At 45.6% G+C, this 27,489-nt stretch overlaps 1 protein-coding gene across 4 annotated transcripts in view; it reads left to right on the top strand.

The window, feature by feature from the left end:
• Positions 1-27,489, top strand: part of LOC138528725 (zinc finger protein ZFP2-like) — a 189,750-nt gene that overhangs the window by 50,477 nt on the left and 111,784 nt on the right. For all 4 annotated transcript variants that reach the window (XM_069640592.1, XM_069640590.1, XM_069640591.1 and 1 more), the window contains one exon: positions 9,922-10,126. In XM_069640592.1, coding sequence (XP_069496693.1) covers positions 9,922-10,126 — 205 coding nt within the window. The remainder of the gene's footprint in view (positions 1-9,921; positions 10,127-27,489) is intronic.

Raw genomic sequence — 27,489 nt, 5'->3', positions numbered from 1 at the left:
TTCTATCTCCCTCTCTACCTGTGGTGTTCCCCAGGGGTCTAACCTCTCGCCCTGGCGTTTCAACCAATACCTGGCAACTCTCGTCTACTGCATTTCCATTTTCTGCTAAAATTTCCAGTGCTACGCTGACGACACCCAACTCATTTTCAGGCTTCCTTCAGCCACCTACTCTCCTTCCCTCATCTCTAATTGCCTAATCGCCATTCAGAATTGGTGTGCCGCCAACGATCTTTGTTTAAATGCCAACAAGACTGAGATCCTCCTCGTTGGTACACCTTCACCAACCTTTTCTCTCACTCGCTGGCCGGCCTCCCTTGGCCCTCCTCCTGCCCCTACCTGCGAGGCTAAGAAACTAGGATCATCTTTGACTCCACACTTTTCTTCTCCGCACACATCTCTGACGTCTCCAAAAAGTCAAACTTCTTACTGCACATCCTTAGAGGTACTCTGCCTTTCCTCTCCTTCCCTCAGAAGCTCACTGTCTCCCAAGCTCTGGTTCTCTCTAGATTGGACTATTGCAACAGCCTCATTCTAAATATACCTGCTTCTACTCTCCGCCCTTTGCAACTTATCCAGAACAGGACTGCGAGACTTGTCCTTGGCCTCAAGCCCTGTGATCGTATCTCTCCAGCTCTGAAATCCCTTCATTGGCTCCCAGTGGATGCAAGGATTACATTTAAAACCCTCTGCATTGTCCACAAGGCTTTCTGGGGCTTGGGTCCAAAATACCTTCAACTATCCCTCCGTAAATACCTTCCCTTCTCGAGCCCTTCGCTCCTCTACGTCTAACTCCCTCAGGGTCAGTCATTTTTCAAAGAAACAAGCTCGGGTAGATCTGTCTACGGCTGGGGCCTCCCTTTGGGACATCCTCTCTGAAACTTGAGAACCATATCCGGTTCCGGAAGCACCTCAAGACCTTCCTCTTCGCTTCTGCCTTTGCCACTCTTCTCCCCTGCTGATTTGCTTTCTCTCTCGGCACCGTGCACCTAGCCACCCTCTGTCCTGCGGTCCCAGGTACCTGCTCACCCTGCCATCCTCCTGCACTGCCTCTGGGCCACCCCTTGCACTGGGGACTGTATTTGTACCCATACAGCCCCCCACCCACTCTTCTTCTGCACTTATCAGATACACCATATCCGACTGACCTAGCACGTTGCCACTTGCCGGCTGCACTACCACTGTTTATCGCCTTTATTTATTTATGTTACTTATTATTATTTATTCTGTTCTCTCCTCTGTTCTGCACTTTCCAATTTATCCCCCCTTCCATGCACTTCCCCCCTTTTCCCTTCCCCATGCCCTTGTGCGTTCTCAATGTCACTGGGCCTAGTAATTTGTTCTCACCTGTTCCCCTCCCTTTGCCTGCTTGCGGTCATGATACATTTGTGTGCGAGCGCGATATAAATAAAATATTTAATTTCATTCCCAGCCTGAGCTGGGAAGTATTCTTCGCGTTCCCTTTCCGACTCCATGCTCGACTATCTGGCTGACAGCTTGGTTTCCCCAGTAGTAACATGCCGGTGGGATCTTCCTTCTCCTGTCAGAGGTGCCGTATTTGAACTCGCTCTTTGAGAAAGGTTGTTGCTCAGAACCAATCGGATTCTTCAAAGCACTAGACTGCTCACCTTGCTTTATCCAAGTGATCTACATTCTTGAAGTCCAGTATGTGTGCTATTGTAGGCTAGTGTCACAATATGCCATCAGGGCATGAGGGATATTAGGGGTGTCCTTGAAAGGAAAGGTGGGGGGATACCTTAACTGATTGTCTTTCCACCCCCCTCAGGGTCACCTCCCCTCATGTGGTCCTCCCTCAAATAGCACCCCCAGGGTCCGGATCAGGTAGCTGTTGCCGTTCCCAGGCCACATGGGGAGTGGCTTTCCCTTAGAATGGAGTGATGACATCATCAGACGAGGCTATGCTAATGCCCACCCAGCGTAGCTACTTTAGTTTGTTAAAGGACCCATAGTGCCAGAGGATCTGGGCCTTGCCTATGTTATAACCCTGAGTGCAGTGGCAACCGATTGTTATATGAACGTATGTGCAGGAATTAATGCCGAGGCTCTGCTTTGACACAAGTCTAGTCAAGAGCCAGCTCTACCGTTGATTTAACCCCCATAGAGGGCATAGCCGGACTTGGTTAAATAAATAGACCTGCAAACCTAAAAGAATGTCACTCGCATCCGCAAACCAATCGGGGCCAAGCCTGATTTGCATATAGTCTTTCCCCTTTCTGTAATGGCTTGGCAGGCAAAGAACGATGGATAGGACGGTTGCCCAGAGTAATGTTAGAGGTTAAGATGTATTCTAAACCTTCCAGACATCACCTCTTTTATTGTGCTGAAGCCACATCCGCAAATTAAAATTTGCTAGAGACTAGGGTGCAATTTTTAGGAAAATTTTTGTGGCAAATGGTGCATTTTAAAAACATCTGAACCTGTAGCATTGGTCATAACTACCAGCAGTACAGTGCTTTAAATGAAGAAAGTGGCCCACAAAACTGTCCACACTAGCCAGTTGGACCAGCGCTTCAGGCATTGCCACATTGCCCTATATGCTTGCCGAAGCCTTATTCTGGTGGGCGGTGTGGGTCCTAGTTGCCAGTGGCATATTAAGGCTTTCTGCTACCTTAGGCTCAACTAAGTGCATGCACCCCCCAACTTTACTCTCTGCACCTTCACCAAATTCCTGCCCTTCAACAGACTCTGTACGCCTTGGCCAAACTACACCCCCATTTTGTCTCCATGACAACATAACAGCGGTCTTAAGGATGCAAGCATTAGAAAGGTATTGCTTCCACTCTGTTCAAGCCTGTTCTCCTTTGTTATGTTATTGGAAAGAGTGTTTTGTGATCTCTGCTGCCCAAGATTTGGAGAAGGCAGTGTGTTCTACAGTTGCGAGCACTAGAGGTACTTGTTGAGGCCAATTGTCTACTTTCGGTTAGGTCAGAAACCATCTTTTAGAGAAAGTGATCAGAACATAAGCTGTCTGCCAACTGGACACAAGTAAGAGAAGGTTGGACTGGGATTTTTGATTTCACTGCTAATGTCTTGTGTCGCCCCATGAGAGGCACATAGACTCGTCTGTAATAGAACTTTTTCAGGCAACATAGCTACATTTCTACATAGGGTCTTGTCAAATTGTAAAGTTTACATATGAAATATATGCAAGTGGTACAGGCGCATCTTATAAAAACTGTATGCAGAATTCAACTCCCTTTTTGTCGCAACAGCTCTGCTGTTAGCAGGGGGCAGAGTGGGATTAAGACAAGTTACCTGCTGCAGCCAATGTCCCTCCAATCCCTTGAGCTGGAAATCCATAAAAAGATGTCAAAATCACAAGTGAATTTTTTTATTTTTATTTATTTGATTTAATTGTATTACAATTTTTAAAAAAGGTTTTGAGGTGCATACCGCCTGCATAAGCACTCTCAGGTAAAGGTCATTTCAACCATTTCCAACTTCTTTCGTCTGTACGCTCCGAATAGCAATCTTCGTCAAAGTCCAAGTTTCTCTATAAAGATTGCCACTGCCAGTTTGTTATTTCGCCTCCCATAAGCTGTGTCCACCGTAGTTCTTTATCTGTGGGGCTGCATTTTTCAATATTTTCATTAGATAGGTGTCGCTTATTCCTTGTGTGCCCAGGCATGTGAGAAGTAGGTGCCTTACTGTCTCTACCGCTTTTGTCTCACAAAAGTGGCATTGATTGGATTTCCCGCTTTCTCTGGTTGCCTTTATTTTGTTTGTTTTCGTCAAATTTAGCCTGGCTCTCAGGAAAGTGTGGCTAAGCTTTCTCTCTGGAAACCTTTCCAGTTAGCCTCTCACCTCATTGATTTCATCGGGATGGTTGGATAGATATTCCCAGCCTTGTATCTTGAGGCCTCCTCCTGAGTTTTTATCCAGTCTAGTTCCATCAGTTTCTTAGCAACCTTCACCAGGTTCCTTATAAGGGTGTCTTCAGACAGAGCTATTTCTTCCAGCAGGATGCTGTTATCCACCGCCCATTTTGCCAGCATTGTGTTCTTACCTCCGTCCAGCTCTTTTTTTTTTTTAGGATTTCGACGATCTAAGGGCTGTTCGCCATAATTGGCTCCCTGTATTACATCATGCTGTTTCTTACGACCGTGCCTTTCAAAGAAGTTAAGCACAGTTCTCTTCTGATTAGCGCTGTCGGGGTCGATTGTGGGAGGCCCAACACACATCTCCAGAATAAGCCTTCTAGTTTATCCCAAATTTGTTTTGGCAGGCGGGGCATGGCTTCAGTTCTATATGTCACGCTTGGGCCGACTTTTGCTTTAAAGAGTTTTATTGCCGGAATAAGGGAGAAACGTCCATACTTCCTATCCACCATCTTGGCCTGCTCTGACAGAGCTTTCATTTTCCCTCTCAAAACCTCTTGCATCGGTACCTCTGTGTTACTGTTGCTCATTGTCACAGCTAGGTATTTAAAGCTTTTTACTGTTTCCAGCTTTTCATCCTCAATGTACCCTTTCCCTTTTCCCGATGTTCTGGAAGGTTTTTCAAACATTATTTTGTTTTTTCCCTGTTCAATTCCAGGTTGTTTATCTTTAGATATTCCAATAGTCTTTCCAGTTGTCTTTGTAAGCCAACTTCCGTTTGGTCAAGTAATATAATGTTGTCCGCGTATAGGATCTGTGGCAATTTTGATTCTCCTATTGTCGGGGGGGGGGGGCGAGGTGGGGGAGCGTCTGATGTTTTTGGCCCACTCCTGGAGATCTGCGGTGTAAGCGTCATAGAGCGTCGGAGCCAGGGGACATCCCTGTTTCACTCCCCGAGACGTTCTAATTTCTTTTGATAGATCACTGGCCCTGTTCAATCTAACTCTCATCGTTGTACCTTTGTACAGGGCTTTGATCGGCTCCAGCAGATCTTCCGGACATTTTTTTTCTTGGTGTGTAACCCAAAGGCGGTTCCTGTTAACATGGTCAAATGCTTGTGTGAGGTCAACAAACGCCATGAAGACTCTCGGGCTGCCTAGATGAATTTTGGCTTTCAGGCTACTCAGCAGTAGGATGTTCGCTGTGTTTCCTATGTTTTTTACGAAACCTGTCTGAAGATGGTCGATGCAGTCGGAGTCTCTTAGCCAACTCTGTAGGCCCTCCAAAACTCAAGATCCCAATAGCTTTCTAATAACGTCAAGGAGCGCTATTGGTCTGTAATGCTTGGGATCATCTTTTCCTCCTTTTTTAAAGATCGGCACAATATTGGCTGTCTTCCAGGAGGGAGGGACTCTTTTATGGGCTTTGCATTCCTTAAAGATCAGACTGATCAGCGGTGCCCATGCCGCCACGTTGTTTTTTTAGTCCAGTGAATTTTGTAAAATCGGCCTGGACACACAGACGGACGGACACACGCGGAGACACACGGACACACACCAGAAATTTCTTGGAAACTTTTGTTGTGTGTGCATTCTCACAGTGGAGCAATAGATGCTGTTGAACAATAAAAGTCCAACCTTGTATTTCAAATCTAATTCATGTGAAGGTTACTTGTTAACGTAACTGTTATGCGATGTGTGGCATGCTTTGCTGCTGGTAGTGCAGAGCGTGCAAAGGCCAACAAAGATTCATGATAAGCCCAGCAGCCATTTGCCTGCTTAGCACTGTGAAACGGTGTGTATCTTCGGTACGCCGTTGTTGTTCTCTCTCACCTGCTACTTGGTATAGCACGGGTAGCTTCTGTAAAGATGGCTGAATGGATATCCTGACAGGACACCTTCTTTGTAGCTGTGAAACGGTGTGTACCTTTGTTTGGCACACCGTTGTTGTTCTCGCTCACCTGTCTGACTCGGTATAGCACGGGCAGCTTCTGAAAAGATGGCTGAATGGATTTCATGACAGGACACCTTCTATGCAGATGTGAAACAGTGTGTACCTTTGGCATACCATTGTTGTTCTCTCTCACCTGTGCTTTCACAGGATTCTTGATTTCTTGATGCCTCTTTTTAAGATCTGCTCTATGCTTGCACCTTTGGATGGCCTCAGTCCTCCAAAATGCAGGGCTCTCGTGCGGATGTAGTGCTTGCTTCTGAACATCATTTGAGTGCCCAACCTTGGGAACTCTCTGCTTGACTTAAACCTAGGCATGCATTTAACATAATAAACAAATGCATTTGTTTTAACCTTAACTTCTCTGAAGGAAAAACCCAAATGTTTGTAACTGTTTAAAAAAAAAATACATGTAATTTGTAGTTGAACATAAAACTGATGGCTTATCACAGTGTATGTGTGTTTTGAATAAAAAGAACTCCAGTGATAAAGGGGAGTGACACCAATACAACCAACACGTTTCTGACTGGTTTGCTTATTGACGGGCATTTTGGAAGCATAAGAATGAACAAAGAGCTTTATACCTGTCAAATATGTATGTGCGAGTTGTATTATATATATATATATAGAAAGAACACAGGCTACCCCTCCCTTTTACACATGCAGGTATGCTGTACACCACTCAAACAGATTACTGTATTCTTCTGTATTTTTCATTTAGCAGATCACCACTATTTTATACTCCAAAAAAGGTATACTTTTATTTTTCGTCTTACTTGCAGGCTCTCAGGTTTTGACATATGCACATTTTTGTACAATCAATTTGCTTGGCACCCAAAAAACCACTATAAAAAAGCACTATATTATACAGTCACATAATGCTCTTATGAGGTGCTTAAGACGCAGTGAGAGGGGTTAGTAGTTGATAGTGACTCATTGTGTTGCTCCTATTCCAATACACATTTCAAGTCCGCACATTTCGTGTTTCCAGCATGAATAAAGTCTCTACAGTTGTTACGGTAGCTGTTCTCATGCTTTCTTCAGGACTGGTAAAGAGGGGAAGGGGACCTTGATGTTGTCTTGCTCATCCAAAAAACCCTCTTGGTTAGGTTCCACGTCTAAAATAAATTCAAACGATGCCATTAGGGCTAGGTGTATCTACATGCGTATTTGATTAGCTAAAACATGTGGGTACTATTCTTACCTGTTGTTGTATTTCCGGTGTATTGGGCCGTATTTCTTGCGCTAGGGGTCTTGCATACACCAAAACCTATTTGTCTGTGCCATGTCTGTTAGGATCAATCTTCTATGTTGATGACGACTTGAATTTTTGTCATGACGACATTTTTCTGTGAATATAACACCATGGACTAAATATCATGTCTGTACCAATTGTGTTGTGCATACATTTCTTCTAAAACCACCATTTTGTCTGGTGACCGAGGCAAAAATGCCTGCTGTACATGTAAATCCTTAACTGTGTAAATTGTTTCTTAATCTATCTTGGCAAATCTAATTGCGTGCAAGGAAGGTGTTCACATTGTTACGTGGTAGATATGTGTAGCTAGCGCAATACTCTGGGGGGTTGGAGTGTTGACTCGAGCACCGTTGCTAAGCAATAGGTCTCGCTATTTTACGAGGCGGTTTGTGTTCGCACTGCATCGACACGAAGTAGATAGTGTTGTTACATGACGGCAGACTTATACTGCGATAGACACAGTTTAGAATTAAATCCAAGTCTTTTATTTCGTCGGTATTCCAGTTAATTTTGAAAGTGATTTGACAAGGAATTCGGACGCAGTATACTGCTTCCTCGAATTTCACACTTGCGCTCTCGGGAAGGAGGCTCAGCTCTTCCTTTAAAACCTGATTGGATGTTCCTGCGCTGCACACCTAGTTGTGATCAGGACTTGGTTGGATCGCAGCTAGGCTCTTGACAACTTTGTGTATGGCAAGGGAGCGAGCAAACCTCCCCATGTAGTGACGTCTTATAGCCAGACTAATATTGACAAAAGTGCTGGGCTAAATCCAAAAAACAACCACAAACAAATGTATTTGTTAAATATTTTCTGCACCATGCACTCGGGTCTTCTCGCTCAGTCTTTTTTGACACATGTTAATGACTAGCTTGTCCCTAAAAGGGTTACAGTTGTACCTGTTTGATTACACTGGCGTTTCTTAATCAAGGCAGCCTGCCTGCAATAACATTGATGGCTGACTTAGTATAGTAAAACAGTATACTCGTATCTTGTTTTATCTGTACATCTGTGACAAATCAAAACCGCGAGATGTGACAGCTTTTAGTATTTTTTGTTTTGAGGAAAACTGAACAAATATTGCTTGTTCATTCAGGACAGTTGCACACATTTGAAAAATAAATTCAAGAACAATTGTTGGCACTTAAGCCCTACTATTTTTGTTGTTACACCGTGGTTTGTCACTACAGGGATGTCATTGTAGTTATTTAGAAGTATATTGGCGCTTTGCTCTTCATCAGTCAGGGCTGTCTGACCGTGCTACCATGGATGTCTGTCTAAGTGCAGTACCACAGTGAAAGTAAAAAAACAGCAGAAAACAGCAAAATACAGGTATCTTGTTCACTCTCTGCATTAGTTACATCAGATGACAGATTGACTTTTACGAAATTACTTAGTATGTACCTTCTAAACATGTATATTGCTAGCACATCACCACTACTATTCATTGCAATCTTTTCATTGCTGCTCCAAAGCATACAGTTATAGGGGCATCCCTGATTACTTAGGCTCACTTGTATACTCTATGGTGTTTGTTAACCTTGTCACCCATCTATTAAGTTCAAGGATTTTCAAATGGGTGTGTTTGTTAATTTGTTAGAAAAACACATTCCACTCTATGGATACATTGAGACCATTTTTTACTGTGTCTAGACGGTGAATCCGCTTTTGTTCTAGCTTCCTCAGTGCTAGATCACAATCTCCTCCTCTTGGTTTTTTGCTGTCTGTTTGTATGATAAACCAGCATAGTTCTGTGTGTTTGTGTTTCTTTTGTTTGAAATGCACCACCATCGGTTTATCCTCGATTGAGTCCTTCAAGCATGACCTATGCTCACAAATGCGTTGTCTAATCTCGTGTTTGCTCTTTCCAATATATACAAGGTTGCATTGGCATTTTATGGCATAGATACTCCACTTCGTCAAACAGTTAGTAAAACTTCTAGATTTCCACATCATTCCGTTTAGGGAGACTTTTTTTTGGTCTTGGATCAGGCTGCAGACTGAGCACTTCCCGCATCTTAAATGCCCTACTACTGGGGGCAGGATCCACAAGTTGGTTTGAGAATTTCTTAGTTGTAGGATCTGGGTATGTATGGACTAATGGGTCTTTTAAATTGTGGCTTTGCTTAAAAGCAAATTAAGGTATTTCCGGTTTGAAGGTATCCGTTTGTAAAATGTTCCAGTTTGTTAGGATGACTCTTCTGATGTCATTACATATTGGAGTGAAAGTGGTTACACACGTCATTTTCTCTTTTGTGTTCTTCTCTTAGGTGTTTACTCAAACATGTCTCCCTGCTAGTGTTTCTTGCTGTTTTACATGCTCTTCGTATAATCTGTGGAGTGTATCCGTGTACAGTTAGACAGTTCCCGAGTTCTTTGCTGTTACAGTCATATATTCTGGATGTTTTACAATTTCTCCTTATCCTCAAAAACTGGCCGTGAGTTGTATGACTGAATCTTTAAATATCTAAGGCGCGCTGGGTTTCTTAACAAAAGTCACTCTACCAATAAATTGCTTTAAAATGGCAAGTACATAGAAGTTTGGCCAGCAAAGACTTCAGTTGTAGAGCGGAATGACTGCTAACAATTCAATATCACTCACGTATTATTGTGTAAGCTGCTATAAAATGCAGTTCCTCTGTCAGTCTGCTGCCCTGGTCCAGGGCCTATTTGGCCCTGTTGTAAATACATCTCTGATCACTGTGCTATGTTACTAAATGTGTTTTGTCCATGAGGCTGTGCTTCTCCCCCCCTCTCTTAGATTCTAAAAAGTCCCCCAAGTGCCAGAGGCCATGGACCATAGCTGAACAATCAAGCCATCCATGCTGTGTGCCTAGGCGGCAGGGCTCATGCTGCTCATTCTTCTCTCGTTCTCTTAGATTCCCAAAAGACCCTGAGTCCCGCCAGCAGTGGGCGCTGGCAGTACATCGCAAAGGCCCTGGTGGTGCTCTCTGGAAGCCCTCTCGGTTCAGCAGGCTGTGTTCGGCGCACTTCACGGAAGACTGCATTGACCGCTCAGGACAAGCTGTTCGCATTCACAAAGGTGCCATCCCAACGCTCTTTAACCTGTGGAAACGCCTGAAGGTCAGTGGTGTTTGTTGGTGTGTCATAGAAGCTTTTGCAATGTCCTTTGACTTCCAGAAATGTCTGTAGGCCAGAGTTTAACCTTTCACAGTGTCAGCCTATTATGACCATATCAGTTGGTTGAAATTTTGCACTTCTCTGTAGAATCCTGAATCGGGTACGTCTTCAGTCACCAGGTGGATATGCTGAAACTCAGGACTATTGTTGGTTTCCATCGTCCTAAGTATAGATTCCTGAAATCATATTACAGGTGATGTCCATGTTCGGCCCGTACCATGTCCCTCTAAAGCACCAAAGTCCTTCTATGTAGAGCTGCTACTCTTGCTTTCCGCATCCTCAGCTGCTGAACTCTGTGGCCTGCACAATCTCTGCACATGGCGTCCGCACTGCACGCCCTATCCATGGAATGGACACCCTAACTATGGACTGCACAATCCCAGCCAAGGCAATAGTATAATACAATCCAAAGTACTTTATTGGCATGACAAATATTGGCAAAGTAAATACTTACACTGCTTAAAATGTTCCATTCTCTTAATTGGTGATTATTTTGCTAAAGGTCCACATTGCAGTACTGTAATCTGCATTGTTCAAGGGGTTTACTGTTCGGTCATCAAGTGCCTGGTAGTGGAGGGAGTTTGTGTTACTTTTCTTGATATGACACCAGGGGTGTCATGCTATGGATGTAAAGCAGCTGGGGGAATCACCCCAGTTCTGTTCTGCACCCATGATTTGTGCCGTTTCTATGTACACCAAGTACATTTTTGAACTGGAGGTGCAAGATTTCTGTGGGTGATTTGTCCCATTCTACAGGCTGCTGCTTGTGTATTTACTGCTCCCTCATCTCTACGTTCATTCAAAACTATCTACAAGGTTCACCTTTTTACCAACACCATAATTATTGCTTTCATCATATTAATTTCAAACCATAGTTCCCAGAATGGTCAATTGTGTTTAGCTGGCCCTGTGGAGACATGCCTGGCTAAGTCACAAATAGCTGTGTCTTCGGCCTAAAGAAGCATGCTTCCTAAGAGAAGCACTAGAATCCACATCTGAAAGGAATAAGTTGGGGCTGACTGACTCCCTTTATTGGGAAACCTTTGGGGAAGCTGGAATTCCCCCAACTGACCCGACATACTGAGCTAGTTGGTTGCCTACACAACCATCAATCTGGATTCTGAGCATCCAGACGCACGGAAACTGCTTGCATCTCTTGACTCAAACTCACCCACTGTTCTTGTTCTACTTGATCTCTCCTCTGCTTTTCATACGTTCAACCACTCAATCCTCCTAAAACTTCTCCATGATGCCCTTGGTATCTCGGAGCGGGCACTGGACTGGCTGACCTCCTTCCCCACTAACCATCCCTCCCAGGTTATCCTGGGTTCTTTTTCCTCTCCCACCTCTATCTCCTGCAGTGGTGTTCCCCAGGGCTCCAATCGTTCACCCTGGCTCTTTAACCTCTATCTCGCCAGCTTGCTCACCTTATCTCCACTTTTGCCTCACACTTCCAGTGTTATGCAGACGGCACCCGACTCCTCTTCAAACTTCCCTCTGATCCTCTCCCTACTTCCTCTAACATTCCTGAATGCCTATCTGTTATCCAGTCTTGGTGCGCCTCCAATGATATCTGCCCCAATGCCAGTAAGACGGAGATCCTTCCTATTGGGACTCCTGCGCCCTCTTTCCTCCCTTCACTCTGGCCACCCTCTAAGTGCTCATACCCTTCTCCTGCATCTGAAGCCAGAAACCTTGGCATCATCTTTGACTCCTCTCTTTCCTTCCTCCTTCACATCACGGACCTTGCCAATAAGGCTAATTTCCAACTTCACCTCCTCAGAGGTAACTTTCATTTCCTCACCTTTCCCCAGAAGCTCAATGTTTCTAGAGCCTTGGTGCTCTCTAGCCTGGAGTACCTTAACAGCCTCTTCCTTAATCTACCCTCTTCCATTCTCCCCCCTCCAGCTTATCCAGAATAGGGCTTCAAGACTTAACATTGGCATCACGCCCAGGGACTGTCTCTCCAGCCCTAGAATCACTCCACTGGCTCCCAGTTGTTGCAAGCATCAAATTCAAATCCCTCTGCATCATCCATATGACCACACTATCAACAACTTGCGATTGAAGGCACACCCCTGTATGCTCACACCAGAAAAAATACAAACCTGTAGGGAAAAAAGGCCAATAGATTTCTTACAAAGATACATTTGAATCGCACAAAAATAAGGATGCAAGCAAAGAACTCTGCTGCTCGAACGTTCTGCCTAAAAGTAGTAAAAGCAGAAGCTTATAAGGCAGCACATCGTCATCACTTTACAGTAAAAACCTGCGTGGCTGGTTGGTGAGACTCTATACATGGGCCTGCTCCATAAGGGATGCCAGGCTGTGATTGGTCCCAGCCTCGTCCGTCCGTCTTCATCACGTGGGGTCAGCTGGGCTCATCTCTCCAGGGACTGACGGTCATGCTCCTCGTAAGTTCTATTACAGAGTTACTATTCCAAGATAATTCTACTTTATCATTATGGCATGCACCTGGGAAACTCTGGGACTGGCACAGGGGGAGGTACACAATCATGCTGACCCACACATTCTTTGCCCAGTTCATATTGCACTCTACGCACCCAAGGCTTCCACCCTTGCTTTGGACTATAATGTATTCCTCCCTGTACCTCGTATTACAAAGTGTGTCATTATGGGATGAGGTGAAATGGTCATGTTTGTTAAGATCTTTTATGAACACTGGTTTTATGATTGGTGGTCTGAGGTCACATACTATTGCGGAATTCAGGGGTCTTGAACTGGGTCACTTGTGGGTGCCATTACTCCTGGTGTGCTGGGTGGGGGTTGGAGGTCTGCTGGTGGCCTGGCTGTGATGAATGTGCGAAGCGAGGACCCTGGTGCTGTCTCGTGGCCTTGCAGGGCGCATTCCTATTCGGGATAAAGTCATTGCAACAGTTAAGGAACTAAGGGAAGCTTCTTTGGGAATTGGCAGCGTGGGTCCTTCTACCATCCGCGCGTGGGCCTGTGTGAATTTTTCCATCGAGCATAGGTTATCCCGTGCGGCCATGCAGGACTGAATGTGTCTACCATAACTTCAAAATGACGTCTCTTTATACGTGTGCACTAAGTCTATACATCTGTAATTCATGCAATATTGTGTTCTTGTAGGGTTTCTTAGCACGGCTGGTACATTGCACGTCTATCTATGGGACTTGCCTCACTCTAAAGCGCCTAGGTGGGTGGGAAAAGTTAATTTCCTTCCCAACACTCTCACCAAATGCTCTCCCTCCTGATCTTTACGTTCTTACGACTCAACTCTCTGCGTTGAAGAGCTTCTCTACGCAGCAAGCTGGTCACCGATCTCTTTCTTCGGCTGGTTCCCTCCTCTGGAACAGCCTCCCCCGTCCTCTCCGTTTTAAGCCGGATCATCTCAAATTCTGGAAGCTCATCAAGGCTTTCCTCTTCACCTCCTCCTTCCCCCTCTCCCTCCCGTGCTAAACCCCACAGTGGCTGAGCTTGGTGGCCTGGGCCCTCCTGTGTCCTTCTGGGTCCTGGCCTTCCGTGCAACAACCTGTCAGATTCCGCCCTACCCCAGCACTTGCCTTTGGCCACCCGCTGACCTGTGTTGTTCCACTGGCCTGCACTTATTGCATTGGCAGGTTATCTTTCTTTACCAAGTGGTCTCTGCCTGCAACAGACTCTCTGGCACGTCCCCCGCACCCCTGTGGAACCTCTAGCACTTACTCCTTTCCCTTGCCCCTTCTCTCTGTCTGCACTTGCACATTCCGAATGTTCATGAGGCCTAGTAGGACCACCTATGTCTTTGTTCATCATTGTTATTTTATTTGCCTTTTTGTTCTCCTGTTCCCTCCCCTTTGCCCTGCGAGTGCTTTGAAACACTATTTCTTAATGTATAAGCGCTATACAAATGCGCACCAAATAAATAAATCCTGCTTTTCGCCGTTATTGGTGGGGGGAAAACTATGTATAATTCCCCACTCTTGTATATCGGACAGACGCCTAGATATCTGCAGATCACAGTTGGATAAGATTTCATAATCAATTAGGGACCCTGTTAGGTAAGATTTTTATATTCATGATAAATCTTCCTGACCTGGGTCAACCACAGAACATTGTGCTGGACTTGGTGATTATTGGTGATTATTTTTCCTTTGATCCTGGGTGAGTGGGAATCTTTTTCCCCCTCTAACCCTTTCTTTTACTCTTTTTTTTTTTTATTTTTTTTATTTTTTTTTTATTTTTTTTTTTTTAATCGGTGGCCTTTTTATGTCTCTCCATAGTGTGTGATTGGATTTATAGTTCCGTATAATGTTTGGGCTGTATGTATTTTACAATGTCAGCACACAGCATCTTATGTGTAGTGTTGCTGGGTGCCTTTGGGCTTCCCTTTTTTCCACAGGTTGAACTATTGTTCCCAAGGGTAAAGTGGAATTCTCATGCCCTTTACATTGTATATGTGAGACCAACAGACCCCACCTTGTTTGCAGTTCTGCTAGAATGGTGGGTTCCTTCTTTTCCGTCATTTTTAAGTATGCTTGTTTCTTGGGTCTGCCTCTGCCGTCCTAGGTGGGGGTTCTGTTTGAAGTCTTGTCTTCACCCTTCACCCTTTGTGGTGCTTGTTTCTTGGGTCTGCCTCTGCCATCCTAGGTGGGGGAGGGGGTTCCGTTTGAAGTCTTGTCTTCACCCTTCACCCTTCACCCTTTGTGGTTCCCACTGAGGCGCCAGAGTGTCTCTGAAGGCAGGAAGCGAAGAAGGAGCAGCCTTTTGTCTTCCAGCCTGCCTGAATGGTCCTGATTGGACGGCCACCCTCCCATTTCTGTAACCTGCAGTGAGAGTTTGCGGAAATTGTGCTTGGGTTCCTGAATAAAAGACAGATTCTGGAAGCTGCTGACCAGTCGACCACTGGAACCAAATCCAAAAGTGGATGAGGAGACGATGGCTGGAACTGATTCCAGCGACCGGAGCGCCTGCTGTGTAACTGGAGCCTGTTTTAACCCTTTCTTACAATAGAAGTGGGGGGTCCCGAAGACAGCGACTCTTACCCAGAGGCTGGGGAGAGTTGCTAGTCTTTAGAAGACCTGCACTTGGAGCCATCCCACGAAGTGCTGGGACCTTGCTGGGCTGCAAACTGCCAATACCAGGGGACCTCAAACCAGTGTACAGTGCACGGTCTTCCGAAATCCGATTCTTGATGAAACTTTGGTGGACTCCTGCTGGACCTTCAGTGATGCGATTCAAATCCCTAAAGTTCCCTCACAAAAGTGCTGGACCTAGCAAGTGAAGAGAATCTGTCCGGCGATTTCCGTTATTCATCATGTACTTGTAAAAGGGCGCCAAATCCACAGAGCCTCGAGAATCCTTGAAGAATTCTTTGTTCTGAGCCTTGTATGTCGACAGCTGCTGCAAGTTCCCATTCAGTGTGTTGGGGAGAAGTCTAATTTCTGTGTTAATTCCCTTCAACCTTAGAGACCCCCAGCTCTTTTGCTGAACTTTAGGACTTTTTAATTTTAACCCTGGGGTGAGTGAGCCCTTTTTCTCACTCTCTCATGTGTTTTGATCTGATTTGAATTATCTGTTTACTTTGATTTTAGAGTCAGACAAACTCCATAGGCATCTACTTTTTCTATGGTGACGCACAGCACCTTCAGTGCAGTGTCAGAGAAATCCTTTAGATTTCTCTTAAGGTTTAAATACCTTTTCTTGGGTGAACTACAGTTCCCAAGAAGAGTAAAGTGAAATTGGCTTTACTTACCTTTTCTCTTAGTAGGTCCAGCACACCCCATCATATGTGGAGTGCTGGGGGGTTACTTAGTAGCCCCTTTTCCTACTTACTCATGTAAAAAATGTTATGTTACCCTCACTACTTTAAATGGCTTGTGGCAGTGGTTTAATTTTCCTACCATTGTGCTTTTCTACCACAGGCTGAATCCTCAACTGCAGTATAGCACCCCTGAGTGACTATTGTGTCCAAAATGGCCCTGGTCTTCCTTTTTCGTCATTTTCTGTTTGTGAGGCCTTTCTTGGGTTTTACTCTGCGCGCCAAACCAGGTTTGAGCCCTTTGTTCTTTTTGCCTTTGGCGGGCTTCAGTACTGAAACCCGCCTCTGGCTCCAGTGTGTCTGCAAGGGCATGAAGTGAGGGAGGTACCCGAAACTCCCTGACCTTTTTGTCTCCATGGTTACCTGAATGCACCCAGTCCAGATTGGCTGGCTGTCGTGTGAGTGACAGCTAGGCTGTGCATGAATGGGAGAAACCTGCTTAAACCTGCTAAAAGGCAAGGCTTCTTGGACTGAAGATGGAATCGACCACTGGGAAGGACACCGTGAACGAAGCTTGCTGCATCTTCCTGGACCATTGAACTGCTCGGTTAAGCCCTGCTGCTCTGCTGCAACTCCTCTTTCTGATCGACAAGAGAAGCTCCGGAAAGGACGACTTCTTCTCTCGGGTTAGTGGGACCAACTAACCCAGAGATGAACTTTTCTGGAAGGCCTTCCTCAACTGGCTGTACTTCTTTGCTGCTGTAGGAACTGAGTTCCAGGGGTCGAGAAATCCGTAGTCGAATGCAATGTCTGTAAGATGGCTAAAAGCTCCAGGAGTCTCCGGAGGACCCTCCCGAAGCAGGACGACCCAAGCTCGAGTCACTGCACCAGAGTGCAGGACTCAAGGAGTGAAGGGAGCCCAACCGTGTCCAAGATCTGCGGTGGGGCTGTTTACTGAGCGCTGAAACCGCAAAGTGCTGCTGATCCAAAAAGAGCCCATACCTGCCGAGCCCGTACCTGCCGTCGACCATCAAATTGCTGCTGCAGGAGTCCCCAGACGTCCTCCCTCTTGTCCCCACGACTGAGGCCCAGGATCTGCATCGCTGCAACCAGACAGAAGCCAGCTGGACCCTCTTCTTCTAACAAAAGGAACTTTTCTGACTTTGGGGTACTTCTCATTGTCTGCAGCTTGCTCTTCTCAGTTGAGACTTGCATTAGCTGCGTTTTCTAGAGTTGATCTCAGCTCAAACCTTCACAAGTGTAACAGCTTGTGACCCTACAGTTATTTTTCATCGACAAACTCTCTAACTTTGTGCAAGACCTTTACTATCTAAGAAGTGCCTCAGCTACACAGCTGACTTTGGCTGTCCTGGCTCCCTGCAGATTCTTCTGGTCCATTGACTTTGATTCTTACTGTCCCTCAGAGGCGATGCATTGGTTTTATGCAAATAACAAGGGGACTCCTGGGAGACTCTCTGCCAGACATGAGTCCTGATTACAAGAACCTTACCCAGAGTCTTTAACTCACTATCTTTCACAGATATATTGGTTTTAAACTAATATTTCTGGGAAAGGTTTTTATCTAGACTTCATTGGAAGATATAAAGTGCTCACATGCTCTGAGAACCTGTTTAACCTTTTTCCTTCCCTTAACCTTTCCTTTTTGCTTACCTCAGAATTTTACAAGTGATATATAAATGCCATTACTGTCCTAGTTAGTGAAGTCACCTCAGGGTGTAGGAAGTGTGTATGAAGCATCTCTAAAGATTATCTACTTGCTTGCCTTGGTTCTGAGAAAGTATTCAAGTGCACATTGCCCTTTTAAAGAATGCTTATTTAAAAATAACAGTTAAATAAATAATTATTTTAACTAAAAACCTTGAGTGTAAGTGTTACTTGGATACTTGTATTGGTGGATTTCATCGCTACAGCTCGCATTTACCCCTCTTGAGATAAGTCTGGCTTCTCAGTCACACTACCAACTTGTGTAGTACAGACCTATACCAATAGATGGGTTACCTAATACCAAGAGGACAAGGGTTGTGTAGTCTCCCCCAGGGTTACTACATCAATTCTTGCCTAACACAGTGTCTGTTTCTTTTGTCACCAGACCGAGATTCCAGAGACCCAGTCCTGTGCTGCTGCATCGTGAAGTCGTCCATCCATAAGCTCTTCTTTTCTGCAGAGGTACTGTGTTGGGTTGGGCAATACTTTAAGTCTTGGGTCGATCTCGGTGGATGATTTGTGTGTTTTGGAGTTCACCCATACCGTTCAAGCCTTACACTGGAACACCTATAGGGAGCCTTCTGTGAAGTCCCTGAACACTTATCGCCAACTCTGAAGCTGACAAATAGATCACGTCAATAGATTGCGCACAGATGACTTTGATATGAGACGTGCATTGGCGTTGTGAAATGGGGCATGAGCGTCTAGTGATGTCAGAGTTGGGGGCGGATGATCTGAAGTAGGGCCGCGAGAGCACTTGAACTTAGGTCAATGGATCAACGGATAAGATTATCACAAGATAGCGGTACCCAATCCGTCTTTTTCTCAAGTGTTAAAGTGAGAAAAACTCGGTAAATTGCATTTGGTATTCTTTTTTTTATTTTAAGAACGATCGATGTATCATCTAAAATACATGCCCCATCGATTGGGCAATAACATTTCTGACCAAACTACCCCTTTAAAACATGGTTCGATTTCCTTTTCGAGATTCTACATTCTGCATCGAACCATGGGCATCCCTTTCTGTAACCTGGACCACCTGAACTTGGAGATGCTGTCTGCCAATAGCGCTGTCCCGGATAGTTTCAACCAAAGACTTCTCCTTTTGTAGCCTCTAAACTGTTTACAGTTTTAAGAGAATATTTACATTTCTTGTGAATTATTCATTCTTTCCAATGCCTCCTTGTTGAGCTTCGGCATCACCAACAAGCGGCTCTCAGACACCCTACCATTGGAAAATGAATTCAAGAAGATAGCATTTATTCTTTGTTCAATCAGAAATGCAATGTTCATAGCATTCCTGAAGAAAAAATCCACAATACAGTATTCAATGACTGTGGAACAGTATTGCTGATCTTGTATGGTTAGAAATGCACTGTTTGCCACTAATCCCTGGCCAGAATCCCAAATTACACCTGGAAATAGTGCTCCATTTGTGTCAAATTTCACTGTCCAAACATTTGCACTGCATTTCTTAAAAATATTTTGCATGAGAAACTGAAACCCCTGCTAATGTTTATTTAGTCCCACTATATTTTTGATCAACTTGACTGATCCTGTCTAAAAATGTTCTACTAACCACTCAATTTCCTGAGCATTTCATGTAAACAACCACTTGTCAAATGAGGTTAAAGGCCTTGGAAATGTCCTTTACAAGAATTGCATGTGGTCTAGATAACTGTTAAAATAACTGTTAAGTACTGCAAATTAAAATGTTCTACAAGCAGTGTTAAGTTTATTACATTTCTAATTTGTGTTGCAATCATTTGTCTGCCAACTGAGCGCCGATGTGTTCTTTCGGAAAATGGATGCTGCTCACCATTTCATTGGTTAGGTGCATTTTGACTTGCGCATCCATCTTACATATCTTCTTCAATAAAGTGTGTGAGGAGGAGGATATACTAGGGTCTAGGAAAAAAGCAGTACTAATACCGGTCTATAAACAGAACTCCGGCATGGCCCCTGACATTTATAGGCTACTCTCCCTATTGATTGTTCCCAGTAATATATTGACAACCTTTGTGCTAAGGGAGCTCCAGAAGTGGGGAGAGGAATTCAGAAAATTAAGTATCTTTCAGACTGGTTTTAGGGCTGGCTGGCTCAGCCACGTCCCATAATATCCTTACTTTAAATACTTTGATACGTGCTGCCCAGAATGTTCCAACCCTCCTCTGTATGTCTACATGTGGACTTCAAGGCAGCCTTTGATTTGGTGGACTGGCACATTTTGTGGTCAAAGCTTGAAAGTAGGAAAAAGCTTGTGAACGGAGGATAGCACAGGGGCAACGCGCTGTTCTTGTAAGCATGACCACGCAGAGCAACAGAGGTTCGAATCCCGGATCCGTGCTTAGAAACCGAACTCGGGTAGGGTATTAGGCGCGTTATAAAAAAATAAAATAATAATAATTACCTAGACATCTGCTCAGATTACTAATCCAGTTGTACAACGATACCAGTGTATAGGTGAGGTTGAGCAGAATGGGCACAGAGTACATCCCTACCTTTAAAGGACTTAAACGGGGATGTTTGTTGGTGCCGATGCTGTTTAACCTCTTCCTGGCCGATCTCCCAGTACGCCTGATGGGGTTGAGGATTGTGCCACCAGAAATGGGCGAAGTTCACATCCCCTTGCTTGTCAGATGCGGATAATGTGATATTGGCTGATGGTGCGAAACCTGCAGGTATTCTCACTCCTACTCCCCTTGGATCCTCTTCTCGGGTGGCCAGGGAAAGGCCATCGCTCTTGCATTCTGACCCTGGGGGAAGAGAAGGGGGGGGGTCACCTGGGTGGAGGGTCCTTGAGGATTGGGAGTGCGGTGCCCTCGGACGAGACATGGCATCCCACTTTTCCCATTGATGACCAACCTAACCCGCCCCCGAACTTTATCCTATCATTTCCCCACATGTGACACTTTACAGTACTGAGACGAGGAAGAGGACACAGAGTAATGCACACTAGACCATGTCACTACTTTGTACTGGGATGAAGATGCCTGTAAAGAGTATTGAAGGTCGACATGTCCTCTTAATCATGGTCCGGCAAATCCAATTGGAAATACACACCAGCAACCTGTTTAAAGGTTGCAAGTGTATAAAGGCAGACAATATGCAGCCAAGAGAGAGACAGGGAGACCTGTGGAAGGAGACCAACAGGAGGCCTGTGTTTGGAAAAGGCAGCCATGCTGTAACCTGTGGGATAGCCAGGACACCGGCCGGAAGTCCAATATCCAGGAGCCCCTGTGACAAGAAATGTGCAGCAGGAGCTGCGGAAGCGTCGGAGGGAGCGGGACACTGTCCACATCCAGTCAGTGGCAGTGGAGCACTCAGCGGGGCAGAGACAAGCCCCTGAATGCGAACAGGCCCGTACCAGCGGGCCTGCCGACCTGCGATGCTAGGAAGAGAAAGCGGGAGCCACTGTGGAACCTCGACGCAGACCGGTGAGTGTCAGTAGAGCCATTCGGCAGCCGATGGGGCTGGAGGTGCATTCCTGGCGGGTGCGAAGCAGTAATACATTACCGAACGAAAGGAAAACATACAATTAAAGCTGCTAGATGCATATTGAGTGCCGAACCAAATGGGAATTTGTGATTAAGCATATTGAACATTTATTTAACAATGAACTGAATGAAACGTAACCATTGTGCACATTGCATATCTGATCAATACCGAGCAGAGTGAAATCACACAATTCAGCTTGTGAAATATAAAATGAAAGGAGGCTTTATGGGCAAAGCAAGTGAAAAAAGACTGCCTAAGGGAAAGTGCCCAAGTAACAACATCTAAGAAACTACATCAGTATGAGAGAGGGCCATAAACGGTGAGACAGATGTAAGACCACCACAAAGTGAATGTTATGACCAATTGCAGTGCGGCAAGGCCAAAGACTGACACGAGGTGTGTGGCACTGGCAGAGCCTGGGGAATACCAGGGAGAAGCCAAAGAAGTGGAAATATTATACATAAAGCCGAGAGGCAATAAGGAGAGGGATCCTGGTTGTGTGACCTGTGGTGGGTGGACTGTGTGGTCCCACAACTGCGCCTAGACCAGTGAGCCCTGAGCTGCGAGAACCAAAAGACATGGTGGAATATTAAGAAGGGGTGCTGCCAGTCAATGGATGAGGCCATCCAAGAATATGGTCCAGCTGACCATAAATTCTGTTAACCTTTTTGTTAGAAAGATTGAAAGAACTACAGCCGCCGGAGTGAAGTCTTGGGCAAGGGAGCCCTATGATGTCAGACATTAAACCTGTTGTCTTGGGGCAAAGGTTTGAGATCACTTTCCTTTTGAACTCTATTGCTTGGAACCCGGGGAAGGGCACCCTGAGGATTGTGTGGAACTGTATTACCTTGAGTTGCAGTAAGGTAATTCTAAGACTTTTGTGGAACTTTCTTGAACTTGGGGAAGGGAGCTGAAGAAGAATCCGAGAGCTGGAAGCAGCTCAGAACTTTGTGGTGAACACTCATTTCTTTTTGACTTTTGATAGCCCTACACACTGTTTATCTTTTAATTGTGATGGCAAGCATAGACTTTGGACACCGTCAGACTTTTATTTATTTGTTTATTTATTGTTTGCTTGTTAGGCGCTTATACAATAAGAAAATACTGTTTCAAACTGCCCACAGGGCAGGGAAGGCTGCAAGGGTGGGAAGTGCATTTAAAAACACAAAAACTAAGAGCAGTGGCGGGGAAAAGATAGAGGGACATACCTACTATGCCTTGTGAGTATTCAAAATGTGCAAGTGCAGCAAGGAAGAGTGAAGGGGGGGTAAGTCCAAGCTCATGGGTGAGCACAGAGGAAGTACTAGGAATGTTGAGTGCTGCACAAACTGGCGCAGCGGAGGTGTAAGTGCGAATCTCCAGTGCAGAGGGTGTGTAGATGCAAGTGCTGTGGATAGACGCGAGCTGGGGAGAATTGGTGAGGGAGGTCAGGGGACCCAAGGATGCATAAGGTCCCCGGATACCGATTCAGCAACTGTGGCATTAGCAGAGGAGAGCAGAAGGGAAAGAGGAGGAAAAGAGGAAAGTCTTAAGGAGCTTCCGGAATTTAAGAAGATCCTGCTCAAGGCGCAGAGGGAGTGGGAGGAGGGAGCACACTGAGGAAAGTGAACAACCACCTACCTTCTGTTTAGTGAAACACTTTACGCACAAAGAGTTGGTTCCAGAAGAACGTAGTGGTCTAGAGGGAGAATATTTAGTGAGATGAAATTGAAGATCTTGTGGTCCCCGGGCCCAAACAGCCTTGTGGATGATGCAGAGGGATTTGAATTTAATATGTGCAGCAACCGGGAGCCAGTGAAGACTTTTTAGTGCATGAGAGATGTGGTCCCTGGGTGTAAAGCCAAGGGTCATTCTCGCTGCCCTATTCTGGATTAGCTGGAGGGGTCGCAGAGTGGAAGATGGTAGATTCAGGAGGAGGATTTTGCAGTAGTCAAGCCTAGAGAGAACCAGGGCTTTGGTCGAAATTCCTTTTAGAAGGAAGAGCTGAAAGTGGGACTTCTTGTCAATGTCCTGAGTGCGAGGCAAGAAGGAGAGAGAGAGGCGTCATAGATGACTCCAAGGTTTCTGGCTTCAGTTGTTGGCGCAGGAGAAGAGCCCAAGGAGGAAAACCAGAGAGCGGGGAAGAAGGAGGGAGCCGAGGTCCCGATGGGAAGGATTTCAGTTTTGCAGGCGTTGAGGCAAAGATCGGTCGAGGTGCACCAGGACTGGATGGCAGAAAGGCAGTCCGAGATGATGGAGGGTGCAAGAGGGTCAGCAGGGAGTTTGAAAAAGAGCTGTGTGTCATCTGCATGACACTGAAAGTTGGAGAAGAAAGAGGCAATGAGGCGTGCAAGGAGGGCAAGTTAGATGTTAAAGAGCCAGGTGGAGAGTATAGAACCCTGAGGGATACCACAGGTGGAGAGGGAAGTGGGAGAGGAGAAGGTGCCCAGGATGTCTTGGGAAGAGCGGTTAATGAGGAAAAAGGTCAGCCAATCCAGTGCCCGTTTCGAGATACCAAGGGTATCGTGGAACCTTTGTATGAGGATGGAATGGTCGACTGTGTCAAAGGTAGAGAAAAGAATGAGAAGGATAAGGACATCTGGGTAGTTGGGAGTCCAGAGATGCAAGCAGTTCTTCACAGGTGTTCAGAAGAGCAGTTTCTGTGCCTCTGGATTCTCGGAATGCAGATTGATAGTCGTGGAGACCACCAACAAGTTCATTGTGAGTGTTGAAGTGGGGCAAGGCCAGCTTCTCAAGCACCATCCCCAGGAAGGGGGTGATGGAAATAGGGCAGTAGCTGGCAGGGAAAGTAAGGTCAGAGGATGTTTTTTTTCGGGAGTGGGCTCAGAATGGACTGCTTTATCCAGTAACAAAAGAGTGATCGCCGAAATCGGCAAGAGCAGGGGCAAGAGAGCCAATGTTATCCTTGATGGTCCTGGATAAGCAAGTAGAAACCTATTTAGAAGAGACCTTCATGGAGTGGACAACTCTGGTAACTTCTTCAGGTGTGACTGGGGAGAATGGAGGAACTCTCCTTAAGGTTCCTTACATTTTTAAGTTGAACTCTTTGACTCAGACTTTCCTTAGTTTTGTTAAGGTAGGGAAATCCAAATTTAGCATAGGGCAATGTTACACATTATCAACGTTGGTCATGGTGGCAAAGCCTTAGAATAGGGAGAATGGCGCATAACGTGATAATGCAGGCTCCCATAACGGCGACTTTTCCTAGAGACAACAACGGTCTAGTTGTTTCACGTACATCTGACGCACTCGCGCCAGGTCACATGACTCCTGAAAAGGAAGGAAGTGCTGTCTGTATACACGTCGCTACTGCCTTTGTGGACGCTCCGTAAGTTCGCTTCTAGGACTCACACTCCTTTCCTCTACTGACTCAGAGTTTCTCCTTATTCCTTACGACTGTTCTGATTTATATTCACTTGCTTAGACTCAGCTGCTGGCCATATTTGGTAAGATTGGTGGGTTTTCTGGCGGGTTGGCCGCCCGTGTTAAGTGAGTACAATCAGACTCATCTCCCTTCAGTAGATTTCTCTCCCGGCATTCTAAAGCTTACTTTCTATTCTCTGTTTGCTAGCGCCACCACATCCCCGGAACAGGACCGGCTTCTCAAGCCCTCAGACACTTCCGAGAGCAGTCTCTTTCCTTAGAGGACACCCTCCTTAATCCCTTGTACGTGGTTTCACACTTCCCACTCTCACTTATTTCTCGCTACCAGTCTTCCTGGAACTTACCTGTTCTATCTTGTTTCCTTGGAAAGGTCTCCGACCCTCTTCGTTGTCCAGCGCGCATAGAGGATCCGTCCAGACTTCCACCTCCCGTTCCGAAGAGTTGCAGCAGCTCAGGGTTTTTTCCCCCCAGGAGGGTTTCCCTGGGGATCCTGCTCTCCTCCTACTAACTGGTTTATCATTCAGGGAGCTGGGAAGCAGGACTCCACGGGGATTCATCCATTTCCACGACATCCGCCAGTTGTCTCCTTTCCGGGTCGCAGTCTGCCCAAGTTAGTGCAATTTGTTACCGATTTGACAGGCAAGTTAGGCCTTCAACCATCCTAGTTAAGTTAATAAAAATCTTTTGTTTGAATTTTAAGTCTGTCCTACTTCATGATGCCTTCACACTGATCACACTTATATAGGATTAAAGACAGTTGCCAGGGAATTGATCACTTATGCCAATAAAACGGGCTGGTGCTTTAATTTTGACAAGTGTAAGGGAGGCATGGTATCACAAGTATGACACTGACACCAGAGCTACAAGTTTAAAAACCTTTATTAAATTCTCGGGGTTTGGAAAAACTCCTACTTTGCCCTATAGCTATGATAAGAGTAGTCTCGACCATCAAATAATAAAGAAAACACAGTCCTAGTTAGTCTGTCAAATCAAAATGGCCTATACTAACAAAATCTAATGCCTGCATTGTGTAAAGGGGAATGTGTATGCAAAGGAAAGTCGTTGTTATAAGATAAAGGATCAAGGTGACTGAGTCGGCTCTCTTCCCCACGTTGGACAGCACAGAGTAAAGTGGCCTCCGTAGACAGGATGACACACTCTGGCTCAGGTTATCAAAAAAAGGCAGTTCAAAATGTGCATTGAGGCCCCCTTGCCCTTCCACGTTAAAGTCACTTCTTTCACAGTTCAACAAAAGTTCACGTAGGTCTCCCTCCGTCGGGTTCGGACCTCGCAAGCACAGCACTTGCAGGGGTTCCCTTCCCCAAGCTTCATTCACATTCATTAGGGGTTCCCTTTCTCTAACTTCTTTCATGCTTCCGGTCTCCCTCATTCGGGTTTGGACCTTTCACTGATGTCAGACATTTGAATGTGCAAGGCCTTATCCATAGACCTCTGCAGGACCATTTCGACTTTCAATTCAGCTCTTCCTTATGTTATTTGCCCAAGTGTCTCTTGGTCTTGGTAGTTCCATAGCACACTCAGAAAAGTTCAAAGACATCTTTCACTTAAAGCAATCACCTTTTAACTTCCCCTTTCGACGGGCTTAATCTTGACCATCACACATTTCATGGTTTGTTTGCTTTGTAGCTTTATAACAAGACATCAAACATTTCGCAGAGACTTTAGAGTGGGCTATTTCCTTTCACTGGACCACTCCGCTACTCTGGAGCACTAGCATTGCGGTTATCAGTAACTTTGAAAAGTTCACTACTCGTTTGCTTTCTTTCGTGTCTCATCAGCATGCTCGCAACCTTCAATCGTGAGATACTGTTGCAGCTTCCATCTTTCCTTGACACAAATCGGCCTTTCATGTCTTTGACTAACTCACAGGTTGTGTGCATTCATTTCTTGTCTTTGCAGCTTTGATTCACTAGTCAAGGTTAATACCACAGGCTTGGCCTCGCCTCCCCAACTCTGCTGTTCATCCGGGATGGTCTCTTGTCTGTGATTTGGCTTTCTCTGGTATCCTTCACGGTTTCCCAGAGGCAACGTCCTGCAGGGATCTTCAGTGTTTCCCTACCCATTGCTCTTGTCCCTCGATCAGTCATCCTGCTCCAATGGGTTTGGCTTCGCCTCAGAAGATTTGCTCCTCGTCTCTCACCTTGCTCGGAGTGTCTCCCAATGTTCCGCCTTTTATCCGTGTGGCTGGAGCTAAAGGATATCAGATTTATGTGATTAAGGTCAAATGCCTGACTTTGCCTGCCCTTATTATCTGGACATATCCAATGATTGTAAGTATTAGCCTCTTTACTCTCAGTCCTCCTCTTCCTCAGCTCAGTGTTTGTGTAGGGGGGGGAATGGAACGTTGGAGAATCCTATAAAATAGTATGGGGTATGGGCACGGGAAAGGGGGGGGGAATACCACGTCTCATCATCAGTTGCCTCACCCCCACTCCCTGAAGATTCCCCCCACCCCAACCAGGTGATCCTCCTGCACTGGTCCACCCCCAGGGACTGGAATCCAAAGTCGATGGCCATGTCCTGGCCACCTGAGGGAGAGATCCCCGGGCACTGGCAATTGTGACACCCTTTCGTTTCTCACACAAGTCAAAAAATATGTACTTTGGCGCTGCAGAGGTATGACTCATAGAGGGAACAAGTGTCCTCTTGCTCTTATCTCACATACAATGTTGGTATGCAAAAGAACACTAAAGTGCTTACTAACAAACGTAGAAAGGCAATGGTACGAAAAGCATGATTAAGAAAGTAACTGAGCAAACGGCTGGCTACAGTATGAATGCTGTTATCTTGATGTACAAGCAGTACTACATATTGTATGGCCTTGTGATTGCCTATGTAAAACACCATGGCCCTCATTACGACCCTGGCGGAAATCGAAAAACGATGGCGGAAATGCAATACCGCCATCGAATAGCGCTCGGTGCGATTATGACCCGTCACCGTAAAGTACGATGCC

The sequence above is a fragment of the Ambystoma mexicanum genome, chromosome 7q (assembly GCF_040938575.1).
Source record: "Ambystoma mexicanum isolate Mex_15411 chromosome 7q, UKY_AmexF1_1, whole genome shotgun sequence".
Classification (NCBI taxonomy): Eukaryota; Metazoa; Chordata; class Amphibia; order Caudata; family Ambystomatidae; genus Ambystoma; species Ambystoma mexicanum.
Note: the sequence above shows the minus strand (reverse complement) of the source record. Positions and strands in the feature narration are given on the sequence as shown.